This window comes from Leuciscus leuciscus, assembly GCF_965113295.1.
Source record: "Leuciscus leuciscus genome assembly, chromosome: 5".
Classification (NCBI taxonomy): domain Eukaryota; kingdom Metazoa; phylum Chordata; class Actinopteri; order Cypriniformes; family Leuciscidae; genus Leuciscus; species Leuciscus leuciscus.
Window position 1 is genome coordinate 29567202 of NC_138729.1, and position 25574 is coordinate 29592775.

A 25574-nucleotide genomic window follows, 5' to 3' on the forward strand; every position below is an offset into this window, starting at 1 on the left:
CAGGCAGTGCGATGTATGAGAATCATGTCAGTATTATGCTTATAATTGAGGTAAGTTCTTGTAAAATGTTGATAGAATGCTGGTTCTCCTTTTATCTTCTGTAGCACTTCTTTGAAGGGCTAGTCAGCAGAAATGACTTGCACATATCCAGTTTAGTTTAATTTTAGTTTTAGTGTTTGTTAAGGAGTTTTTTATTATGTGATACAGTATGTACACAGAGAGAGAGAGAATTATTAAGAGCTGATTTATTAATGAATGCGGAGACAAACATGCAAGAACACACACAGCACACACTCTACAAAATTCCCCAAGGTGTTGGAAAGCAACACCATATTTATTCACCTGTCAAGAGATTCTCACGTTTTTGTACTCCGTGATATGACCTGTGGCATCTCTCGTGATCCATAATCTACAGTACAATATTTTGGATCATAGACAGACACAAGTAAGTCAAAAATTCACTATTCCCCCAACCACCTCACACATGGTGTTTGAGATCCTCTGTTGGCTTGCAGTGTTTTGTTCATGCTTAGCAAAACTATTCTCATTTCTGCTAGAAAGTTGGTATGTAGGCCAATATGTACAGTACTGTATTAGCTTATATTATTTATTTAATTTATTGGAATTGGTCAATATCAGATATTTAATTGTTCATGCATATTGCCACATTTTTGGGTCTAAACAGTTTCACTGAATTCAGGTTATGTCCCTTAAATGATAAATATCATAGGCTAGAGATTTTTACGTGCGCGCGTGTGTGTGAATGTGACAAACATATACCTTTCAGTTTCAACAAGTCAGATTTCTCTCTTTCGGTCTCACACATATTCATTATTTTTAAGTCTTGGTGTAAAGTTGACAATGTAGATGTGCATGTGTGTGTGTTTGCATTTGTGTCTGCCTGTGTTGAAGAGATTGCAAGAGGGAAAGAGATTCTCGAACAGCCTAGTGTGAAGGTTGAGGTTTTGGAGAGGTGAGCTAATTGGGTTTTGTGCAGTTCAAGGGAGACGGACTTATCATCTACGTGAATGACTTACCGTACGATAATGATGCCAGAGCAGTGTATCGGAAAGGCAGACGAGAGGATTATTCAAGTGTTTATGTGTGTGTGTATAAATAATGGAGAGAGAGAGAGAGAATGAGGATTTAAGCTGACCCTTAGATTTGATGGGGATGTGTAGAGGTGTCTGTGCTACATGGCAGCGGCTCCCCAGGGCTTCAGGTTAGACCCACCTATGCTTTATATTCTTCCAGCAGGCAGAAAGAGAGAGAGTCCATTGACTGAAACATGGTGTATGAAAAGCAGGATAAGGAATGCTGGATGGACAATGACAGAAGGTTTCTGTGAAAGAGGCTAAGAATGAAAGCAAATGAAGATGCCATTGTTTTGTATCAGGGGATAGCCTACAATCTTGAACGTTGTCCTGTTCTGGGCCATGAGGAGAGGGACACACTAAGATTCTCTATAGTATAGCAAACTCATTGTGGGGTAAAAAGGATCTTATTCATAAATATTTTGTCACTGACTATTTGAATTTGAATGTTGACTCAATGTTGGAAATGACAGTAACATAGAAAGTGAATGATGAATAGCACACACTATACACCATCTAAATGCTTTTTTTTCAATATTGAAAAATACTATTATACAATTAATATTAATTCAATAAATACTGTCATTTTTGCCGCATGCTGTAGATCAGTCGTCTAAGTCAAACCTCCATGACTTAGAATGATTCATAGCTTTTTAACTTTTCATTGTTATTGGTTAAATGCCCATAAATTAATTTGAAAAACAGTCATTAAAAAGAATTCCTTCACAATCTGATGTGATACCGACAAGATAATGTTCTTCAGTCACATACAGGCAGAAAAGCTTATGTTGTGCTCCAGCTGTCTGTTGCACATGTTTCAATGGAAATATTCCAAATAAACCTGAAGCGCCCAATGCTGTTAAATCTCCCAGTTGCTTCGATAGAAACTTCTCAGCCCTAATACAAAAAGACCTGTCTGGGTACCCTGCAGAGTACTGGGCTTTGTATCTGCAGAATCAAATTATTATTATTTTCTTTTACTTTGAGAGCTTTGCAGAAAAACAAAATTTATTTTCCTCGCATGATTCTAGTTCAAAAGATTTGACTTAAATTTTCAATATACTGTAATCCTAGCTGGTTGACTTGCTGTTGTTACTTTAATACTGAAAGCAGCAGACACCACTTTGAAGCCTGTTCATTGGCAGGGATTGTGTTTCTGAGGTTTAAATGTAAAGAGTTTAATATCACATATTGAAAATGGATTATAATAAATGGTAAAATGTCATGCTTCTTCAAACCTTACATTCCGAGGTGTTACATAATAGCTGCAGTGTGCTGTTATGCCATCAGTTCGAGACACACACTATGATGCTGTCATGAGGTTGAGAGGTCACGCGAGTGGTGGTAGGGTTAACTCAAACCTACCAAAGTCTTCCATCAGTCACGTGACCTACCTGCATCATGAACTCTGACCTCCAGAAGAGTACCAAAAGGGACGACGACAACATTAGCACACATTCCAGTTTGGCATTGGCATCATTACAGCACATTAAAACATGGGATGTTTTGGCTGGGATGACTGTTTTGTGAGTCGGCATGAAACGGAAGTATTCCTAGCGTCTTTTCTTTCCTATTGTGATGCATATCCAAGTGAAATGGCTTCTCTAACAGGAAAAATGTTCCACGGGCATTGATTTTGTCCATCATGAATTGACTGTCAATGGATCGTTGTTGTTTGCTATAACTGCTATCTTATGTGAGTTGTCCATGGTTGACCCACTCTCATGCCAAACAACACGCCATCACAGAAGAAAAGATGTGCAAGAGGGTGGGTGACGTTAAAAGTCACATAAAGCCACTCTTTTCACGGACTGTGCTGACGTGTTTCCGCAGTTATCAAAAATAACAGAAAGAAATGAATACACATAATTTATAACGTTATACTTTACCTTGGCAACATTGGGTGTTTCTATTACAACTGCTGCGGGAGTGACGGCAAATTTGACGTCTTTCGTTCTTCTGACTGCTGTAATCAATCTATATTTTTTCCCTCTTTTGGAAAGTTGTGAAAGTGCTATGGGTTATATGCTGCTTTGTATTACTTTTCTGACAGGAATAAGAATGTAGCCTACTTCATTTAACCGTCAAAATGTCTGAGCAGACTTTGGCAAATTGTTTCAGTGCATTCATGTGTTTGTGTGTATGTAGATTCTTCAGGTTCTGATATGTGTCCATTGGGTCAGTTTCCTTGTGGGAATCTGTCGGTGTGTTTGCCTCAACCGCAGCACTGCAACGGGCAGCAGGACTGTCCTAATGGAGCAGATGAAGAGAACTGCGGTAAGACTGCGGGCAGGAACGCTCAAAGACACTCTGACACAAAGAATACACGCACTAATGCAAATGTGCATACATTGGCACATTATATTGCCATAAACACTATGCATTTAGAAATATGAATACTGCAAATATAGAAATGTCATCCTTAAAATATCTGTGTGTGTTGTAGTGGATAACAGTGGTTGGCCCCATCTGTTTGATGCATTCATGAAAACAAGGGTCCAGGAGTCGAAAGAGTGCAGTGAGTACTTTCTCTTGTTCTCTTTTTCTCTGTGTGTGTTGCTTTGAAATTGTGCTTGTGAATTGTTTACAGGAAACATACCTAAAGACAAACATCAAATTCTGATTAAATCTTGCACAGTGTTTCTCTTTGATCTTGAGGTGTGAGTGTGACTTTATGTTCACAGTTATCATTTGTTTTCTAAGCCTTATTTATTTGCCAGTGCTTGGCTTTTAATATATATTTGTATAATACTCCTAAACTCATGAATGTGAGATGGGTTTAATACGCACTTAGTTAGATGGAACAGATCCGCTGAATGATATTGGGTTTTATCAGTAAGTGTTAAAGATGTATTGTTAAGTGTTATCAGTAGGTATTATCAGGGGATGATATCATTTGGTTTTATCTCTGGATGTTATTTGGTATGAAAAATTTAGAAAATATGAAAATATAAAACAAAAAAAAAAGTACATTTTTTTTTTCCTTTTTTTTTTTTGCCTTTATTGAACATGACAGTGAAAGACAAGATTTTTTTTTAATTTCTTACGCTTGTCTTACGCTTCCTCTTATATTAAAGAATATTTGAATGAACTGTTTAAAAGAAAAAAAAGGTATGGCTTGATTCCCCTGGGGACTATTGTGAAATTTTATCAAACATTATTCTAAATTTATGCTTTATTCCTTTTGCTTTAATTTTACATTTGCAATCTGTCACAAATACACTGCAGCTTAATCTAATGAAGAGCGAGACGCAGGAAGAACGGGATACTAGAGACTTTAATGAACACAGAGAGTCAACGAAGTGTCACATTAAACATTGACAACAAACACAGAACTTGGGAAACTAAGGCCTTATATACACAGTGAATGATAATTATTAAAACAAGAAACAGGCGAGAAACTTATGGAGCTTATAATATGACAAAAGTATTTCAATTTGAATTGTGTAAATTTGAATTATGGACAAGTGTAATCTAACAAATTTGAATAATATGTGGAATTTTAAATAGTTCCGAATTTGATTTCTTTTAAAGAATATTGAACATTTGAAATTTAACGAATTGAAATGTTTTTATGGCTGAATTTTATAGACATGTGTTAAACAGAGCTTGACTAGATACCGGCTAAAGACAGAAAATAAACATGTTTCACACAGGTTGCAGTGAGAATACACAATCAATTGTTTATACGCTGATTTCACGCAGCTGCCATTTTGAAATCGAAAGTGAGGCTCCGGTGGGAAGAACCCCGGAAGTAAAGATAAACAACAATGCCTTGGATTACCAACCTGAAGCTGCTGCCGCGATTTACACTATTGGATGTTAATATCCAATATAGGATATGTATATAGTTCATTCCTGCTTCGTTTTTTACATTCTGAATTATATATAAAAAAAATATTTTATTTATAAATGAATTTCACTGTATATAGTCTAAAGTATGAAAGAAATGTTTGTACATTTTTAGAATTGACACAACATCATTAAACACAACAATACGCCATCGCATTCACGACTCTCCTGTGATTAAAGGCGACACTTTCGGTTTTCTTCCCACCGGAGCCTCGCTTTCGATTTCAAAATAACGGCTGCGTGAAATCAGCGTATTGGTACAGGTGCAGCTTAAATAGAACATCACATGGCATGGTCACATGACAAACACACCTGAGAGGAATCCACAATAATTGGGAGCATACTCATTAACCAATCAATCAATTATTCAAACTATTGAATTATTCAATCAATTTGTATTTTCAAACAGTTGTTTTTTCCCCGCTTTTTTTTTCTTTTCTGAATTCTAAGTCTGCAAATATCCAGTTTAAAAAAATACAGATTCAAGTTTTCAAGATGAAGAAATTCAGAACGTCAAATTCATTTTTCAAAAATTCAAAACGCGGATTCAAAATTCAGATTGTACAGAAAGTAGGCCACAGGTCATCCACAGGGAAGAGTAAAGGATCTCAGAAAAGTCAAACGGAGCATTTTTGGCAATTACAGAGCTGCACTGCAGTAGTTTTCTGCCGCAAACGTGGTGGTGGTTCAAGAGAATCCATGTATCATTTGTTCAGTCGTTTTTTTATTTAATATTAAGAGTAGAAAAATTAGAAAACAGCTTGAATAACCTATATGATTTCTAATATTCTAATAATAGTCCTCCGATGCTGCAGTTGTATGGAATTCTTAATTAGAAATCATTGTAACAAACAAGGATGAGAGCTCAGGAAATCAGAGTAGGTAAAATGAAACCAAAACAACATGACCATTACAATATCTTTCCAAAACAACACACTTCTCATATGATAGAATAGAACAGGCTTAGAGTCTTGAAGCTTCAAGGACTCATGGAGTTGTTTGTCCCTCTTTTTTCTTTGAGTGCCAGAAAGAAAGACACGGGCAGGCAATATGTTTAGTTTGGGGAATATATTGGACACGCTTCATTGTCTCACTTCTGAAGATCAATTTGTTTTGTAAACTGCAAACAACAAACTGTTTTAAACTCTGCAACAAACCAATCCGTCACACTTCTGATTTCTAAGCAAATTGGCCTAAATTAAGAACTCACCAAAACGAGATACATTTGCCTAGATGAAAGTGTGGGAAGGAAATGAAGGAGAGAGAAATTGAAACTTGACATCGCACACAATATTTTTTTAATGAGTTTTGCTGTCTACAATAAACTGCCGACAATGGTGAAACATTACTTCTGTTTTGTACAAAGTGACAGTTTTGTGGACTGTATTTCAGTGGGTGGTCAGGGTGATGCTTACATTTTTTTTTTTTTTTTGAAAGAACAGAAGTGGCAGTAACAACATTTATAATGTTACACGGTTTCCAAAATTAATATGGACAAACGTTATTTTAAATTGTATTAATTTTTCACAATCTTACTGTTTTTACATACCCTGGAAATCCAGAGTTCTCGCGAGAGCACAAGTTGAATTTGCTCAGTGAGTTACTCTGGCGTCGAGTAATGATGCTTGTATCCAAGCTGCACCATTTACATCGGGTTATTCGATATAGGCGGGCCAGAGGCGAGCTAAACAGATGACGACAGCGCTGTGACATCGAAGTCATTAGTAAACATTGCAAGATGGCTATGGATGAACACCAGTTGTTTGAAACGGCTTTGGCCGCTACAGTGAACAAGTTAGACTTGGCTTTTTAGCTAAAAGAGGAACAGAAGACTGCACTTGAATCCTTCCTTTGCAAGAAGGATGTTTTCGCTGTTTTGCCGACCGGATACGGCAAGAGTCTAATCTACCAGTTAGCTCAGCTGGTAGCTAATAGGGGTGTAAATCGGACAGTTCATCACGATACGATACGATATCGATTCTCTCAGCCAGCGATACGATATTTGCCGATACTTCAAAAAATTCTACGATACGATTCGATTCGATTCGATTCAAGGCTATACCGATCGATTAATCGATATTTAGATATTATGTTCACACAACCAGTTACGTTTTTATTAACTCACAAATGCAACCAAAATATATAACATGAATGTTTAATTAAACTCTTTGAAAATTGCACACCCTCTCCCAATTGGGACATTTACAACAGAAGTGGTCATTTGCAAGTACTCCGTTCTTGTTCATTTTCATAAATCATGTTTTTTATTATTATTGTGCATTCCAAGTAATATCAATTAAACTGCTGCAGCTGGGTTGTTTTGATTAATAATAATAATAACTTAAAATAAAACAATTTTAAAACAAAATTAAAGTTAATTGAAAGTATGCTTTAATATGTAAAAAAAAAAAAAAACATTTTTTTTAGCAGAGCTGATACATTGACATTTCATCTTTCTGAGTCAAACAAAACCAAGTAATTGCTATGATAAATAATACAACACTCGGTTAATCTTCGTAACATTAATCTCATCAGATGACATAGACGCCTGACAAACTTTGTTGTTGTGATAACGTACACGCAGTACAGAGAGCTTTTCCCTCAGCACTAAACGAGCTGCTTTAGTAGGTTCCGTGAAAATGTTTCAGGTTTTATTTTCCTTTTACGCCCTGAAGAAGATATCAAGAGTTAAAGTTTAAGTTGCAGGTTAAATTTTTCACGAAGATAATGCAATGTGTTTATTAAACATAAAGATAAGAACCGCCCACCATTGTTTTTTATACCAAAATGCTGATATAATATGAAAAGTTGGCACTAACAGTGGTTTTAACCGCTCCCGCTCCCTTCCACTAGATGGGGCGTGACGTCATAAGAGGAACTCACTAGAGTTACCATAGGCTAGCAGCTATATTCGCCTTACATAACTTCAGAAAAGTTGGTTGTATGTTTTATTTGATAAAAAAATTATAGTAATAATGCAGTAATAATCTCCGTTAATAATCTGTTACAAAGAACTTTATTATATTGAATATTAATCAAATTATTCACACCTTCACAAAATCCAAATATTCAGTGTAAGAGTAAAAATGACATAACATTATTTATAGTAAGTTTATTTGATTCACAGCTTATTTACAGTTTTGACCTCGACAACCCAACTGCATTTACCGCAAACAGTAAACTAAAAAGATTGTTTTGGTTGAATCGGTTTAAAGGAGTCATTAGTTCGTGAATCGGACGTGTCATTAGCGGACTTGTACACGTTGAGTGATTATCCCGGCAGTTAGGACATCGCACAAGATTTGTCAACACAGAAAACATTTCATCATAGTTTTGTTTTGTTTACTGAAAGTGTTTCTCATGTCAGCTGAATGGGCGGAACGCTTTTCAGAGAAGATAAGGCAACGGAAATATATATATTTTTTTTTTGCACAACACCCAACAGTAATTCAGGAAAAAAAATACCTGAATGCTCCACATGAAACTTCGGTCTTCCGATCTTTTATCATCGTGTCAATTCTCAATTGATTTTGATTAATATGCGCGAGAGAGAGCAAGATAGTTTGAAGACGGTGAGGGTGCGTGCGCGCGACCGGTCACTTGTGTGAGAGACACGTGAGTGACAGGAGGGAGAGCAGGGAAAGGAAATGCAGCTGAATGAACCGTTTATATACTGTCTATGGAATGAACACGCTGCGTGTTTTAAATAGCATAAAAAAAATTGTTATAACGAAACGCAATTTGTGGCGGCCGGTGTTGATTCTGTGGTGCACCGCCACGAATTAGTCTATGTGTGGGAAACACTGACGTTTGAGGCGTCGATGAGACTAGCGATTGGTGCCTGTGCAGTGTGTGCATCTCTACAGCTCTGATTTGGACTGACTTACTGTAAGTAAATAATGTCTTCAGTCGTTGTCCCTCCTTGCTATTCTACATGACGGAAATATTTTGAAAAGACTTGCTTGTTCCGTTATATTATCCGGGTTAAGTTTGCACCAGGCTAGACTAGCTCTAATGTAGCTAACGTTACTCACCAGGACACCTGGCTAACCCTCCACTAATTCTCCTCACACCAAGCATTAATAACTCTTTGAGTGCCATGGCTCCCCTCTCTCATGCCTGACCAGTTAAAAATTGTAGGGCTGTGGTCCATAAAGAATTTGATGGTTTCCCACGTCCTCAGTCATTCTCCAAATAGCCAGTAGGAATCTAGCAGAGTATGGGTTGCGAGTTCCTCTTGTGACGTCATCACCCAGTAACTGAAAAAACACGCTACCTTTGAAGAAACCCCAATAAATGTTATTTTAACGCATTTTAAGACAGAAATAATTAAATATATACATATAGAGCACATTAATTGGCTGTGGTGGTTAACCTGCAACTTACACTTTAATTGAAATTATCCATCCTCGATCACTTTTAGTCAGCTTTGACGAAACTCCTCTTAGCCAGCGCGTCTTTTCAAAATGACATCTGACCTGAATACTGCGCACTGAGTCGCTAAAACGGACGTATCGTGTTGTGTTCACCAACAAGGGTGCGAGTGCTTGTGTGTTTCTGCTGTAAAACATGAACTCGCGATGCCTTGACAGCGGACAATACCGGCTTTTGTGAAAAAACTTGTTTATGGTTTAGTCAGTCTTGTCTGGCGTCTATTTCAGATGAGGAGATTAACGTTATAAAGACACACCGGCCGGCAGGCGGTTGGTGAGTAAACGAAAATGTGCGCTTTGGCGGAAGGATGTTACGTGAGAATATGGAGAGTGTCAAAATAAAGATGTAGGCTATATCGATTTTTTAAGTGTGGAATCGATAAATCGTATCGTTAGACATTATATCGATATCGATATATCGTTACCTTTCATATCGATGTATCGTTACACCCCTAGTAGCTAAGCGTATGGGGCTTGTTGTTGTGATTGGCCGTAGTGTTATCCAATTGCGTGCAGTGAGATTTTCACATGCATGCTTGGTGCCGCCCCTCGAGCTGGCTGATTTGCATTAGTCGATGCCAGACCATTAATCTTTCAGATCTGGGTCTGGATTTCCAGGCTAGCTTTTACAGACAATTTTGTCAAATAAATGCTTGGTGAGCAGAAGACACTTTTAGAACAGAAGTGGCAATAATGACATTTATAATGTTACAAAAAAGTTATATTTAACGTTTTATTAAATTAAATTAAGTTAAATTAAATTAAATTTAACAAATTTAATGTTGTTCTTTTTAACTTTTTTTATTGATCAAAGAAAAATGTATCACGGTTTCCACAATTAAAATGGACAAAAGTTATTTTAAATTGTATTAATTCTTCACAATATTACTGTTTTTACAAAAAAAATTGTCAAATAAATGTAGGCTTGGTGAGCATTAGAGACTTTTTTTAGAAAACAATAACAAATCTTACAGACCCTAAACTTTGAATAGTATTAAACATAATCTTTTTTTGGTATTAGCTGTTGGTATTATATATTAGCTGTTGGTACACTCACCTAAAGGATTATTAGGAACACCATACTAATACTGTGTTTGACCCCCTTTCGCCTTCAGAACTGCCTTAATTCTACGTGGCATTGATTCAACAAGGTGCTGAAAGCATTCTTTAGAAATGTTGGCCCATATTGATAGGATAGCATATTGCAGTTGATGGAGATTTGTGGGATGCACATCCAGGGCACGAAGCTCCCGTTCCACCACATCCCAAAGATGCTCTATTGGGTTGAGATCTGGTGACTGTGGGGGCCATTTTAGTACAGTGAACTCATTGTCATGTTCAAGAAACCAATTTGAAATGATTCGAGCTTTGTGACATGGTGCATTATCCTGCTGGAAGTAGCCATCAGAGGATGGGTACATGGTGGTCATAAAGGGATGGACATGGTCAGAAACAATGCTCAGGTAGGCCGTGGCATTTGAATGATGCCCAATTGGCACTAAGGGGCCTAAAGTGTGCCAAGAAAACATCCCCCACACCATTACACCACCACCAGCAGCCTGCACAGTGGTAACAAGGCATGATGGATCCATGTTCTCATTCTGTTTACGCCAAATTCTGACTCTACCATCTGAATGTCTCAACAGAAATCGAGACTCATCAGACCAGGCAACATTTTTCCAGTCTTCAACTGTCCAATTTTGGTGAGCTCGTGCAAATTGTCAAGTCAAGTCAAGTTTATTTGTATAGCGCTTTTCACAATACAGATTGTATCAAAGCAGCTTCACAGTATTAAATTAAAATAATACAACAAAGTTTTTTCAAGAGGAATTTATTGATTGATAAAATTAAATTAAATATCCCCAAAATATCCCCAACTGAGCAAGCCAAAGGAAACAGTGGCAAGGAACCGAAAAACTCCATCAAGTGACCTAATGGTGTCCTAAAACTCCATCAGGTGACCTAATGGAGAAAAAAAACCTTGGGAGAACCCAGGCTCAGTCGGGGGCCAGTTCTCCTCTGGCATTTATGAGCTAGAGGCCGGATTGTAGTTTGAACTGTAGGATTATAAGAATGCCTGGCTGAAGAGATGCGACTTTAATCTAGTTTTAAACTGGGAGAGCGAGTCTGAGCAACGAACAGTATCAGGAAGACTATTCCAGAGTTTTGGAGCCAAATGTGAAAATGCTCTCCCTCCTTTGGTGGTTCTGGATATCCTAGGTATGACCAAAAGCCTTGAATTTAGTGATCTTAAAGAGCGCGATGGATTATAGGGTGATAGAAGATCCGTTAAATAGACTGGAGCTAAGCCGTTTAGGGCTTTGTAAGTCAGTAGCAATATCTTATAATTAATACGGAGCTTTATAGGTAACCAATGCAGTGATGATAAAATCTGTGTTATATGATCATATTTTCTTGATCTCGTAAGAACTCTAGCGGCGGCATTTTGGACTAACTGTAGCTTGTTTATTGAGGATGCAGGACAACCAGCTAATAAAGCATTACAGTAATCCAGTCTCGAGGTCATGAATGCATGAACTAACTTTTCTGCATCAGAAACTGATAGCATATTACGTAGCTTAGCAATGTTTCTAAGGTGGAAAAAGGCTGTTTTTGTAACATATGAAATATGATTTTCAAAAGACAGGTTGCAATCGAGTATAACACCCAGGTCTTTTACTGTAGAGGATAAAGTAACAGGACATCCTATGATGTTAAAGTTGTATTGTGCGATGTTTTGTGGGCGTTTTTTTGAACCGATAAGTATTACCTCTGTCTTGTCTGGATTTAATAAAAGAAAATTACGCGTCATCCAATCTTTTATATCTTTAACACACTCTGTCAATTTGGAAAATTTAGCGTTTTCATCCGGCCGTGATGAAATATATATTTGAGTGTCATCAGCATAACAATGGAAACTAATTCCATGTTTCCTTATAATATTTCCAAGTGGCATCATATATATTGAAAATAACAGAGGGCCTAACACAGATCCCTGTGGCACTCCATAGTTTACTGGAGTTATGATCGATTTTTCTCCATTTAAATAGACAAAATGGTAGCGGTCAGATAGGTATGATTTGAACCAGCTTAGTGCTTGTCCTTGAACACCAGTATAATTTTGTAGTCGATCTAAGAGTAATGTATGATCTATAGTATCGAACGCAGCACTAAGATCAAGTAAAACTAGTATTGGTTTTAAACTAAAGTAAAACTAAATTGTAGCCTCTTTTTCCTATTTGTAGTGGAGATGAGTGGTACCCGGTGGGGTCTTCTGCTGTTGTAGCCCATCCACCTCAAGGTTGTGCGTGTTGTGGCTTCACACAAATGCTTTGCTGCATACCTCGGTTGTAACGAGTGGTTATTTCAGTCAAAGTTGCTCTTCTATCAGCTTGACTCAGTCGGCCCATTCTCCTCTGACCTCTAGCATCAACAAGGTATTTTCGCCCACAGGACTGCCGCATACTGGATGTTTTTCCCTTTTCACACCATTCTTTGTAAACCCTAGAAATGGTTGTGCGTGAAAATCCCAGTAACTGAGCAGATTGTGAAATACTCAGACCGGCCCGTCTGGCACCAACAACCATGCCACGCTCAAAATTGCTTAAATCACCTTTCTTTCCCATTCTGACATTCAGTTTGGAGATCAGGAGATTGTCTTGACCAGGACCACACATGGCCGCGGAGTGGACTAACTTCCTTTAAAGGAAAATTATTTAACCCTTAAACAGGCAAGAGTAGAAAATGATAAGCAACAAATAATTTCATGTCATTTTTTATATCATCTGGACTTAAAGGAGCCGTATGTAAGATTGTGGCCAAAACTGGTACTGCAATCACTTTCAAATTACTGTAGAGCATCCCCCCCACCCCCTCCTTTAAGTAAATCATATCCAAAAGAATTTTTGAAAAATGTTATGTATTTTGGATTTTATGAGTTGTGACTCCCAGATCACATTGTCTGTTTAGGGTATAAAAAAAGGACCAAATCTATAACTGTAACTGCCATTGCATGTTTAAAACAATTATATCCTATACTTCAACTCATATAATGTTGACATATTATATATCATTGCCATTGGGGATGATACAAACTCAAGATTCAGCCTGTGAAAACCGTTCTGAAATCGGACCTTGCGTTACCATAAAAATGGTAAAACATGTTTGGTAAAATGGTAAAAAAAAAATGGATTTAGGTCAGGCTAACTAATTGATCACAGATAACTTGAAGCAAATCATGTGACCAGCATACTCAAGACAGACAGGCTGTATCAGTTTAACTTGTAAATATTATAATTTGTAAAAAAATAATAAAAATTACCTGAGAATACAAAGATTGTTACAAAAATGAATACAAAGTTAATCCTTTTTTTATACCCAAAAGTGGCAATGTGACTCAGGCGTAACATATATTTCAAAACGTGCTAAATAACAACATGAACAACATTTTTATCAAGGGCGTAGGTTTGGCCTCAGCTTTGGTGGGGACACCCCCCCCCCCCCCCCCCCTGGAATGAGTTTTCTATATGTAATTAAATAATGAACAAATGAATAAAATACACACGTATCATAGTATGCATTCAACACAACAAATCCATTATTATTATCTATTATTATTATCCATGATTACAGTATTCCATTAATACTAAAATTGTATCTACTATTCTATATCAAATTCTATTGATATATTCTATTCTTAAATATTAAATTCTTAGGCTACACTCACTCACAAATACATTACATAAATAGAATGTAGAAACGAAAAATGTCTCAGATCCACTGTTTATGTTGACTGCAAGATTCTAAGTTAAGGTCAGCTAATTAACATTCAGTGACTTGCTAACGTAGCATTCTATCATGATAGCGTGACTTCTATGAGTCTATCAGTGCTGCACAGCCTAATCAATACTCTTAACCTTAGTTGAAAGATTGCTGCTGCTAGGTTTAACTGTAACAACATGGTAACACATACTATCACCAATCAATACTATTTTCCACAGTAGAATCTGCATTTGAAAGCCTGGTCAGTCACTACTACTGCTAGTTTATTTGTGTGGCTAGTTATTTTGCCTACTTACACTCTGCTTTATGAAAAAGCTTCGTATCATGTCCCCTTTCTTCTTCTTGGGTGGCATAGCTGATCTATCTACAAAGTACAAAAAGTGGCAAAAAACGGAATATTAAAATGTTTTACTCTGGCCTTTGTATGTGGCAGAGAGACAGCCCTGGTAACTTACCGTCGGCGTCGTCGACGCGCGCGCGCACACACACACACACACACACACACACACACACACAGACACAGACACACACACAGACACACAGACACACACACACACACACACACACACACACACACACACACACACACACACACACACACACACACACACACACACACACACACACACACACACACACACACACACCACCCGCTCGCTGCCAGTGCAAGCACAAAAGTAGTCCCGGCCCGCGCGTGTAGCCTGTCAGATACACCGCCGCCAATCAAATTACGGCGTTTCTGGTACTGTCGTTGTTTTGGCCGTTGGAATCGATCCAAATAGCAGCGCAAAGATCCAAATAGCAGTTCAAAGGAGCTTGCTAAATATTGGTGGGGACAAATTTGTCATCTCAAAATATTGATTGGGACTAGTACCTAGCGTCCCCCCCTTAACCTACGCCCATGATTTTTATAAATGTTCTTTTTCAGCACCTTAAAGGAGAAGTTCACTTTTGAAAAAACTTTTGCTGATAATTTACTCACCCCCATGTCATCCAAGATGTCCATGTCTTTCTTTCTTCAGTCGAAAAGAAATTAAGGTTTTTGATGAAAACATTCCAGGATTTTTCCACATATTATGGATTCCATTGGGACCCAAACGGTTCAAGGTCCAAATGACAGTTTCATTGCCGCTTCAAAGGGCTTTAAACGATACCAGACGATGAATAAGGGTCTTATCTAGCGAAACGATCGGTCATTTCAAAAATAAAATAAAAAGTTGACGTTTTATAAGCACAAATGTTCGCCTTGCTCTGTTCTGTGATGCGCGTTCGTGACGTCACGTAATACGCAATTACGTTGAAAAGGTCAAGTTTGATGTGTTTACAAATGTGCGGAAGGAGGACCATATAAACATTTTCAAATGTATTTGTGTCAGTTTATCGTTTAAAATGCCCATTTCGTGTGCGCATCCTGAGTGTTTTAATATTAAAAAGCCAAAAAGAACATTTTCTTCAATTTTTCAAGCGTGACCTTTTCAACGTAATTGCGTATTACGTGACGTCACGAACGCGCATCACAGAACAGAGCAAGCCGAACATTTGTGCTTATAAAACGTCAACTTTTTATTTTATTTTTGAAATGACCGATCGTTTCGCTAGATAAGACCCTTATTCATCGTCTGGTATCGTTTAAAGCCCTTTGAAGCGGCAATGAAACTGTCATTTGGACCTTGAACCGTTTGGGTCCCAATGGAATCCATAATATGTGAAAAAATCCTGGAATGTTTTCATCAAAAACCTTAATTTCTTTTCGACTGAAGAAAGAAAGACATGGACATCTTGGATGACATGGGGGTGAGTAAATTATCAGCAAAAGTTTTTTTAAAAGTGAACTTCTCCTTTAAGACAATGTTCATAGTGTTAGTATTATTTTTTCAAAAAAAAAGTAAGTTTAATATGTATTTACTTATCTCAAAATCTGAATGTCCTGCACCACTGGCAGCCATGTTGGATTTAGGTCAGGCTGACTAATTAATCAAATTTTTTTTTTAAACAAATCATGTGACCAGCATACTCAAGACAGACCAGGCTGTGATAAATGATAAAAGGATTTGATGAAAAAATCATTCTTATGCCCCAAAAAAGACGACAAAAACTATGTTACACCCAGATCACATTGCCAGTTTTAGGGTTAAAATAAGTCTCCGATGTCCCCAGAGTGTGTATGTGAAGTTTTAGCTCAAAATACCCACAGATATTTTTTTTACAGCATGTTCAAATTGCTACTTTTTGAGGGTGAAAAAAATTCACAGTTTTTGTGTGTATCCCTTTAAATGCAAATGAGCTGCTGCTCCCGGCCCACTTTCAAGAAGCTTCAAGAGGTCATGCTCCGGTGTCAGGACAATCTCATCTCATGGAATGAAAATGTCAGAACAGAAACTGTCAGTAACTGCGTTCAGTTCGAACCGGAGTCGGACAATAATGCCTAGAGCCAGAGAGGTTTTCAGTAGGGGGTCTGCTAATTATTTTTTGGAAATTTCTTTTTGCTAAACAGACCTACAATATAAAGTTAACTTCAACTCAAGCTAATGTTAAGTTCTACTAAATGTTTCACTGTCCCTGTAATTGTGCAATTAAAAGTAAGTATGCCTTTGCGCATTAGTAATGACTTTCCAATGTATGTAAATATATATGTTAATATAGGCCAGGCTTAAAAGGCACACCAGAGGATGGTTCTTTGTTGTCTTCACTCTGTTTAGAGTCACAATCATATCAGAGCTGTGTGAGTACAAACAGAGGGCAAAAGTGAAGACCTGCTGCAGCTCTCCGCAGAGGCAAATACTCATCTCGAGTCTTCATGCAAGAGGTATTACTGCAGTGGAAAAGGACTAGGCCCGAGGGTGGAAGAGCTACGTTCAGGTTGTTTTATAGTGGGAGCAAAGGACAAGTTTTGCTTGGGGGCAGTTATCTTGGAGTCTGATGATCTGACATGTTCTCTTAACAGACTGCAAACAGACTGGGCTAAATGAAGTCGCCAGGAAGGTCATACATACTGATTTGTGCTATTGTGTTTCGGGCAGCTCCATTTAAGATGAGATTCAGAACAGTTCTGGACAACTTATATTTAAATCTCATTTTCTTTTGGCCAAGTGAAGCCATTTAACTGAAGGTTTCTTAGCTCACCTATAAGCTATATGAAGTCAGGAAAGCATTTGCTTTCTTTCTACCTATCAGTTTACTCCAATTACATTCGGCTGCCAAGAGGGCTGGTGTGGTGTGATAGACTAACCGTAGTGGCATTTTTTCCCCAGCATTACAACAAGGGAGGGAAAATCTAAAAGAAAGCTTTTAGAGATCGATGGGAGAATAGGGTGTTGGTGGTGACAAATACTTCCAAGGGAAATATACTTATTATTAGCTTGCTGCCTGCGCTCTGCCATCACCTGGCTATCACTGAAGACACCAGCAGGCTCAGAAAACGAATTTTCTAAGCAGTACTGGGATCAAACAAATGTTTTATTCTCATCAAAGAAAGATAATGGCCTTTTCATTTAGGGGAAATACAGCAGGGGTTTTCAAAAAAGCAGACAATTTGTATGTAAAGACCAATTTATATATAAACATTCATGTGAAAAAGAATGTAGGCTACACCCTTTTGAATTCTATTGTTTTACGTATCAGGACATAATAAAAAATCATCTGGTCACTAGCAGGTTTTAAAATTAGGTAAATACAACCTCAGATGAACAAGAACACATGACATATTAAACCGTGTCATTATTTATTTAACAAAAATAAAGCCAAAAAGGAGAAGCCATGTGTGAAAAACTAAGTACACCCTATGATTTAATTGCTTGTAGAACTACCTTTAGCTGCAATGACTTGAAGTAATAATTGTATGCCTTTATCAGTGTCTCGTTGTGGAGGAATTTTGGCCCTCTATTCTTTACAACGTTGCTTCAGTTCATTGGGTTTGTGGGCATCAGTTTGCACAGCTCTCTTAAGGTCCTGCACAGCTCTCTTTCGGCCAAGCTTTAGCTGTCAGACAGATGGCCTCACATTTGACTCTAGAATACTTTGGTATACAGAGGAGTTCATGGTCGACTCAATGATTGCACAAAACAAGCCCAAATCATCAATCCTCCATCAGTGTGATGAACCGTTGGTATGAGGTGTTTGTGCTGATATGCTGAGTTTGGTTTTCACCAAATGTGGATGTGCATTATGGCCAAACATCTCCACTTTGGTCTTATCTGTACGAAGGACATTGTTCCAGAGGTCCTTTGTTCAGATGCAACTTTGCAAACCTAATCCGTGCTGCCATGTTCTTTTTCGATAGAAGAGGCTTTCTCTTGGCAACCCTTCCAAACAAGCTTTACTTGTTCAGTCTTTTTCTAATTGTACTGTCATGAACTTTTCGCAATTTAATGCTAACTGAGTCCTGTAGAGTCTGAAATGTAGCTCTTGAGTTTCCCTGACCACTGCACCTTGGGATGAATTTGCTGGGACATCCACTCCTGGGACGACTGGCAACTGTCTTCAGTGTTTTCCACTTGTGAATAATCTTCCTTACTGTAGAATGATGGACTTCAAATTGCTTGGGAATTGCCTTGTAACCCTTCTTAGATCGATGGGCAACAAAAATTGCTCCTCTAAGATTATTGCTGATGTCTTCTTGCCATTGTGTTAACACACACCTGAATGCTCCAAACTAGCATGGCTTCCATACTGGCCTAGTTTTTGATAAATACATAATGACACAGTGCAATATGTCATGTGTTGTTGTTCATCTGAGGTTGTATTTACCTAATTTTAAGACCTGCCAAGGACCAGATGATTTTTTAATATGTCCTGATATGTAAAACCATATAATTCAAAAGTGTGTACATTCTTTTTCACATTACTTTATATATATATATATATATATAAGTTTAATAAATTTTCTGCCCACGGACCCCAGTTTGAAAACCCCGGTTTTATTCAGTAGTACAGCAAAACTGTCACATACTGTAGGTGGATGATGACTGGTTGGGCCTGTCAGAGGCGGTCTTTCTAACTGCAGATGATATGCAGCACTTAGCGAGATTTCTCCTTGTTATGCATGTCTCTCCAGAGCTTTGGGCATAATGGTTAGCAATAGACTGCTGCTGCTTTCAGGATGAAGTTGTCCTATGTGTACTGAGACGGTCTCCCAGGGGTCTGATAATGCTCACAACACTGTACTGTAAAACTTGTAAAAAATAAATAAATAGCTGGCTGAGTTCTGAACAGGTTGGTCATGATGGTAAGGCTGTTTTAAGTGTATTGCAGAGACATTTTTAAAAGAAGGGTCAAATTATATTTGTTTAGGCATAATGACACATTTAAAAAACTGTGTGACGAAAAAAACCGCTGTAATTTTATGTTTTTAACCACAGATGGTGATAGAGAGACCAAAGTTCTGTAGTGCAGCTTTTATTAAAAACCACTCTATGGCTGTGTTCCCTTCACTCGCTATCTTCCCTCTGTCTCGTTCACTCGGATGTACGTCATTGCTTACGTTGCATGAGTGCCCACTACTGGCGGAACCTTTACTGAATTGAAACGTGCTAAGCCCTTGATCACCTTGAATCCACTATGTAATGGGGTTCATTTATTATTATTATTGTTTTCATTTATTATTAACTTTTGTTTTTTAATTAATATATCATAGAGTTGTTTGTGGTGGGGTAAATTAAACGCAATATGCGTTGACGTCACAATCGTGTTGCATTGTGGTATATGGAGCTGCCTGAAGTGTACATGAAGTAGACTCGCTCCCTCTGTCAAAATCGAGGAAGCGAGGGTCTGTCCATATAAACTTCCCTCGTCAACTTCACGAAGTGGAACGCACTTCAAAATGGCGGCAGGGATTCCCCAGAGGGGAAGTGCTTAGGGAAGTTCACAAGTGCGTGTCTAAAAGTGGACTGGAACGCAGCCTATATCCATACAGTACATGTCTGTTACGATTTGGTTATGTTTCATGTCCCTGTTCAAGTCATGTGATCCCCTGTTCAAGTCATGTGATCCTGCCATGTGTTCCCTTGTCTGATGTGTCATGTTGTCAAGTCAAGTGTATTTAAGCCCTCATGCTTGCCACGTGTCTTGGTCAAGTTTTGTTTCACTGTAGCCACGGTAAGTGTTGGTAAGCATCACGTCTATGTCAATGTTTTGAGTTCATGTCACGCCATGCTTTTGTTTTATGTTTGATCTTGTTATGTTTGTAAATAAACTGCACTTGGGTTCTCTCTACAACTTGCCTTCAGTGGAATACTTTACAATGTCACAGTTTTTGTCACACATTAGTCTGGATGTCCTGTAAAGAGCACATTCATGGCTTTTCAGAGATACCAAATGTTTGGAAGTTTCACAATGAAAACTGCCTCTCCTTGGTCTTGAAAAATGACTGACATTAATTTAGTGATCAAATTTAACGCTCTTGTGGAAAATTACAATATTTTGTAATTATCATTTAAATCTGAATTTTTTTTTAATTGTCATAAATCAACATCTCAGGAAAACGTTATGGGGTTTCAAATCAAAATATGACTTTCTGTTACGAAACAGGACATCGATTGCATACATGTCCACTGTAGAGGACACCAGGACTTAAATCATGTTTATCAGGCATTTTGGGAAACACACCAAGTGAATAGGGAAATAAATTATATTTCAATGAAATATTATATATTATGAAAATGTTGCCTATTATTACACTCAGTGCCGTTAAATATGTTTTTTCAACAGCTCTGATTACTCTTATTATTACTCTTCTTTTTTCATTACATGTTGCCCAAAGAACAAATTAGAGACAGTGTATAGATACATTGTGTTATGTGCTAGCCTTTTTATCTTTAGTCTAGAGGTACTAGGCATAGCAGTAACGAAGTTTTGGAGAGAGAGAGCACAGGAACTTCTTGTCTCCAGTCCCAGTAACACACATCCAAAACTAATGAGCTTAGAAAAGTATTTATTGAATCAAAAGAAAAAGATAAAAGGAAACAAACTTCAGGAGGGGGCAAAGGCCAACAAAACAAACAAAAAGGTTTCTAACTCAGTTTTAACCATAACTTACCTAAACATTAAAGAAAAACAAATAAATAACAGATAAAGTTCCCTTTCTCCCTAACTACACATAAACAGGAGAAAAAGCAGATTCAAATAAAAATGGCACCCACCTCCCTACAGGTTTCCTTAAAAGAAAATCTTAAATTCCAAACAAAACTATAAGTCTTCAACTACATCTACAATTGCACCAATGGTTAACAGGTTTCAACAACATAACAGGATGAAGCTATCTGGAACTAGGGAGAAGAAGTCCATGTGGCAAGTTAGCATCTGCAAGCCTCTCTCTCTCCTTGTTGTGAGATGGTGTTTTCAAAATATCTTCTGTTGTGTTCCACAGAAGAAAGGAAGTGAAATAATTTTCTATTTGATCATCTGAACCTTTAATTCAGCATGCAATTGAAGTCGCAATAGTCTTTTTTTTTTGGTGGTGTGTATCTTAGTCAAACAGCTTCTCGACCAAGCGAAAATATAGGCTGGGGCTTGATTTTGTTCATGGGGAATTGAATCGTTGGATTATTGTGGTTTGCTATTTGCATCGATCTGATGTGAGTGACAGGTTGTCCCGCCCTCACAGCAGTTAACACGTCATCAGAGATAGAGAAGAAATGTCACTGCAAGAGTGGGGTTAAGTTATTTTGGGTAAAGATTACAAGGGCACATGAATTTAAAAAAGATGTGCACGTATAAATAATTGATAAATATCACAATATTCCATAAAAACAAGAATTGCCCATTTTGATTTCATGGGGACTTTAATAAATGTGTTGGTGGTGTTGACAATGGAGATTGGTGGAAATGTTCAAGTTGTGGCTGTCAAAACATTTTCAGTCAAAGCCAATTTTATGATCTTTTTATACTTAGCAGGGCAGATAGAAAAACAGAGAAAAGCTATTTACAGTACCACAATGTTGCAGACAATAAATACACAAGGGACAATAAATATAGACTATACACATTAGACAAAGGATGCAAAAAGCAGCCAGTGCAACATCCTTGATGACAGGAAATTAGTACAGTAATCATCGCAATTTAGAGGTTGCGGTACTATAGATCATTTAGTAGATTTTTAATTATTGAATGGCTTGTGCAGCAAATGATGCAATGAATGTGTAAATGCATGTAGTCTGTACAGGTATGACATGCAGGGTTGATGAATTCTGACTCCCAGTAGAAAGAAACTGACTCATAGATGTTCCTTATAGCCTCAGGTCTGACATGGGGTCTTTCCCAATGGTGGAAGGCATGCCATAGTGATGTACTGGCCAGTTTTTATTATCAGTTACAAGGCTTTCCTGTCAGCACCAAAATGACCTTTTAGGCACTCTCTACAAGCCCTGTGCAGCATCAGTGGGACGAAAATGTGAAGTTTGTTGATTAGGATGTGATGTAAGATTGTGTTGAAATCAATGCATCCTGACGTAGGGGTCTTTATTTTCCAGGTGACTGGGTGTGAGATGGATTGCGGTTGCAATGGCATTCTTGGTTGAGTGGTTATTTCTGTAGGTGTTCTGGTGAAGGTCCAGAGTAGCTGAGATGGAGGCTTTGATATTACCAGCAGCTCAAAGCACTTCACAACAATGGAAGGGAGTGTCACAGGGGAATGTTCAGTCAAGAAACTTTTACTGGAATGATAGACTTTAAACAGGTTGAGGGAATGGTGGATGAACTATAAATCCTGTACTTGAGTTAAAGTACAGATAGCCTACCTTAAAATAGTATTCCAGTAAAAGTATTAGTAGTCCATGAAATTTCTTCTTGAATACATTCAAAAGTTTACTCAAGTGGCAAAAGTACTTGTTTACTAGTCATTTATTCAGCTGGTTAGTTAATATACTCCATAATCCTGCTCAAAATACCTATTTGAAGAGGGACCCCTCAGCCTGACATTATTATGAATCATTATGAGTCAGCATTCTTTAGCTCTGAGAATCATGTTACTTCTGAATAGGGCAAGACCAAACAGTAAATTGTACAGTTGAGATGTATGAATCAGTTGTAAACGGCTGCATTCTGATCAGTCGAACTCACAGATTAATCACTAAATATGATTTGTGAATTGGTTAAACCTATTCATTAATAATTATCAGTTCAAAAGAATGCTTTATTCACAAAGCATTGTTCTCACATATTGGAGCAGGTCTTAAATTCTTCAGTTTTATATAAAGATAATCTGTATTTTTTTTAGTCAAATGTAGTGGTGGAGTAAAAATAAGAAATTATGCTTTGGAATGTATACTATTAACCTTTTTTTTTATTCAGCTCCAAACAAACAATTAGGAATACTAAATAAGAAACCCCATAGGAAAACTGCGCATGCTCCTCCTGACTGTCAAGCTTAGCTTAGGTGAGACAGACCCAGTTGTCTTAGAGCCTGAATGTGTCAGAAAATGATTTTCAAACTCACTTGGGGATTAGCTATAGTCTCAGATGTTTTGAGTGGGTTGAAAGAGGTGAAACTACCTTCTCTTTCAAACTTTGTGAGCTATCATGGACAAACAATATGTGAAAAGACTGTAGCACTGTTGACTGTTTTTGCAATGAATGCTTTAGAATTCTAAGGGCCAGATTTACTAACAGCTTGCGCCAGCACAAACCCTGTTTTGTCGTAAAAAAAAACTACTGTCAGGATTTACGAAAGACACACAGTGAAAAATTTGCACTGAAAGGTGTGGACACAGGGTTTTATTTTTGCGGCTGACCTTATTGCATATGCATTTATTGGAGTTTTGCTTTCAGGCGCAACATTTATGGAGAAAATCATGCAAGGTGTTTTACTAAAGTTTGCGCTAGTCAATTTACTGGTATTTGCGCCATTAATCACAGCCCCCCCAAAAAGCATGACTTTGCAACTACATGTCAACTTATTCTAACCCTAACCCTACCAGTCTACTAATACTCTACTAACACTCTAATGAGAGTTAGTAGACATGGAGGGGGCAGCATTACTTACAACAGAATGTGTTAAAGGGAACATCAAAATAAAGTGAAACCGAATAAAAAGTTAAAATGAGTGTGATGCACTTTTTATGAACTGAACAAGAATGCAGCTGGAGCAGTGTAATACATTAATGAGAAATGTGAAAGAATTTGGAGGTGTGATAAAACATTTCCACAGTAAATGGAGACTTTAAATTTAAATCATTCTCCCTCTCTCTTTTTTGTTTCTGTCTGATTTCAACTTCACATCAGTACACATTGTTTACGCAGTTTAACTGGATCAAACATGAAACATAGCAATTTATTTAACTAGTAAACAAAAGCTTTCAAATGGTCATGGTTGTGATGCCATGCTGTTTTTAAATGGATTGAATAAGGCATGAAAAGAACTCAAGCACAGATTTTATACACTAATGGGGAATACAAAAGGGTTTGAGAGGGTTTGAAACAACAAAAGCGTGTTTTGTCATGTTAATGTCAGGACCTATCTATTTGGGAAGATATAAGGTAATCTGTCTCTTTCATGATTTCTGTCTTTATCAAATTATTTCTGAGGTATAAAGTCAATGCCCATCAGTACAGTCCCTGCAGATGAAACATTATAGCCTGTCTCATGAAATCAAATACACAGAAAACACACACACACACACACACACACACAGAGAAAGAGAGAGAGAGAGAGAGAGAGAGAGAGAGAGAGAGAGAGAGAGAGTGAGAGTGAGATCGAGACCGTCAATGGATCCTAATTATACACTTAGTACCTTTACAAGGACACATTACCATTCTTATCTAAAGTGAAATTAAATTGCCTGACCAACCATTTCCATTATTAATATGGAAATTCTAGATGTGCAAATAGTACCGTACAGCATTTATTTTCAATGAGCAGTATTCCTGTGGGGTTTTAATGGCCTGTTTCTGTGTATGTGTTTTCAGTGTTAGATGTCTATCCAGATGTGTGTCATTGTGAGGGATGGAAGGTGAACTGTAATGGCAGAAACCTTCTCCATGTTCCTGCTGTGTCATCTAATGTAACTGCACTGTAAGTATAACACCAGAAGAGAGCAAGAGACCTTCACCTCAGTTATACATTACAACCGGCATGACACGGGAGTTGCGATTGTCTTTCCTTTCCTGTTGTGGAAACAAAAAGACAGGATTTGAATTTTTCCATCAGGAATTGATTGGATGGTTGTGGTGTGCTATCACTTTGATCTCATGTGAGTGATAGTTTGTCCTGCCCTTGTACCAGTAAACATATCATCAGAGAAGAGATGTTGTTATTTTGATTAAAGATTATGAGGGCACGGATTTGTAAAAAAAAAAAAAAAATATATATATTGATGTGCACAGATAAATAATTTTAATTAATACTGCAATATTTCATTTGATTTCATGGTGACTTGCAGGACTTGTCATGTTTGATGGTTTTAGAGGGGATTTGGGTTCT

The 25574-nt window shown here is 37.6% G+C and overlaps 1 protein-coding gene across 1 annotated transcript in view; it reads left to right on the forward strand.

Annotated features, from left to right (window-relative positions):
* The window catches only part of rxfp2l (relaxin family peptide receptor 2, like), a 56798-nt gene that overhangs the window by 312 nt on the left and 30912 nt on the right, over window positions 1-25574 (forward strand). Inside the window, exons 2-4 of the mRNA XM_082169039.1 lie at window positions 3243-3371; window positions 3541-3612; window positions 25061-25166. Of these exons, the coding sequence (XP_082025165.1) occupies window positions 3243-3371; window positions 3541-3612; window positions 25061-25166 (307 nt within the window). The remainder of the gene's footprint in view (window positions 1-3242; window positions 3372-3540; window positions 3613-25060; window positions 25167-25574) is intronic.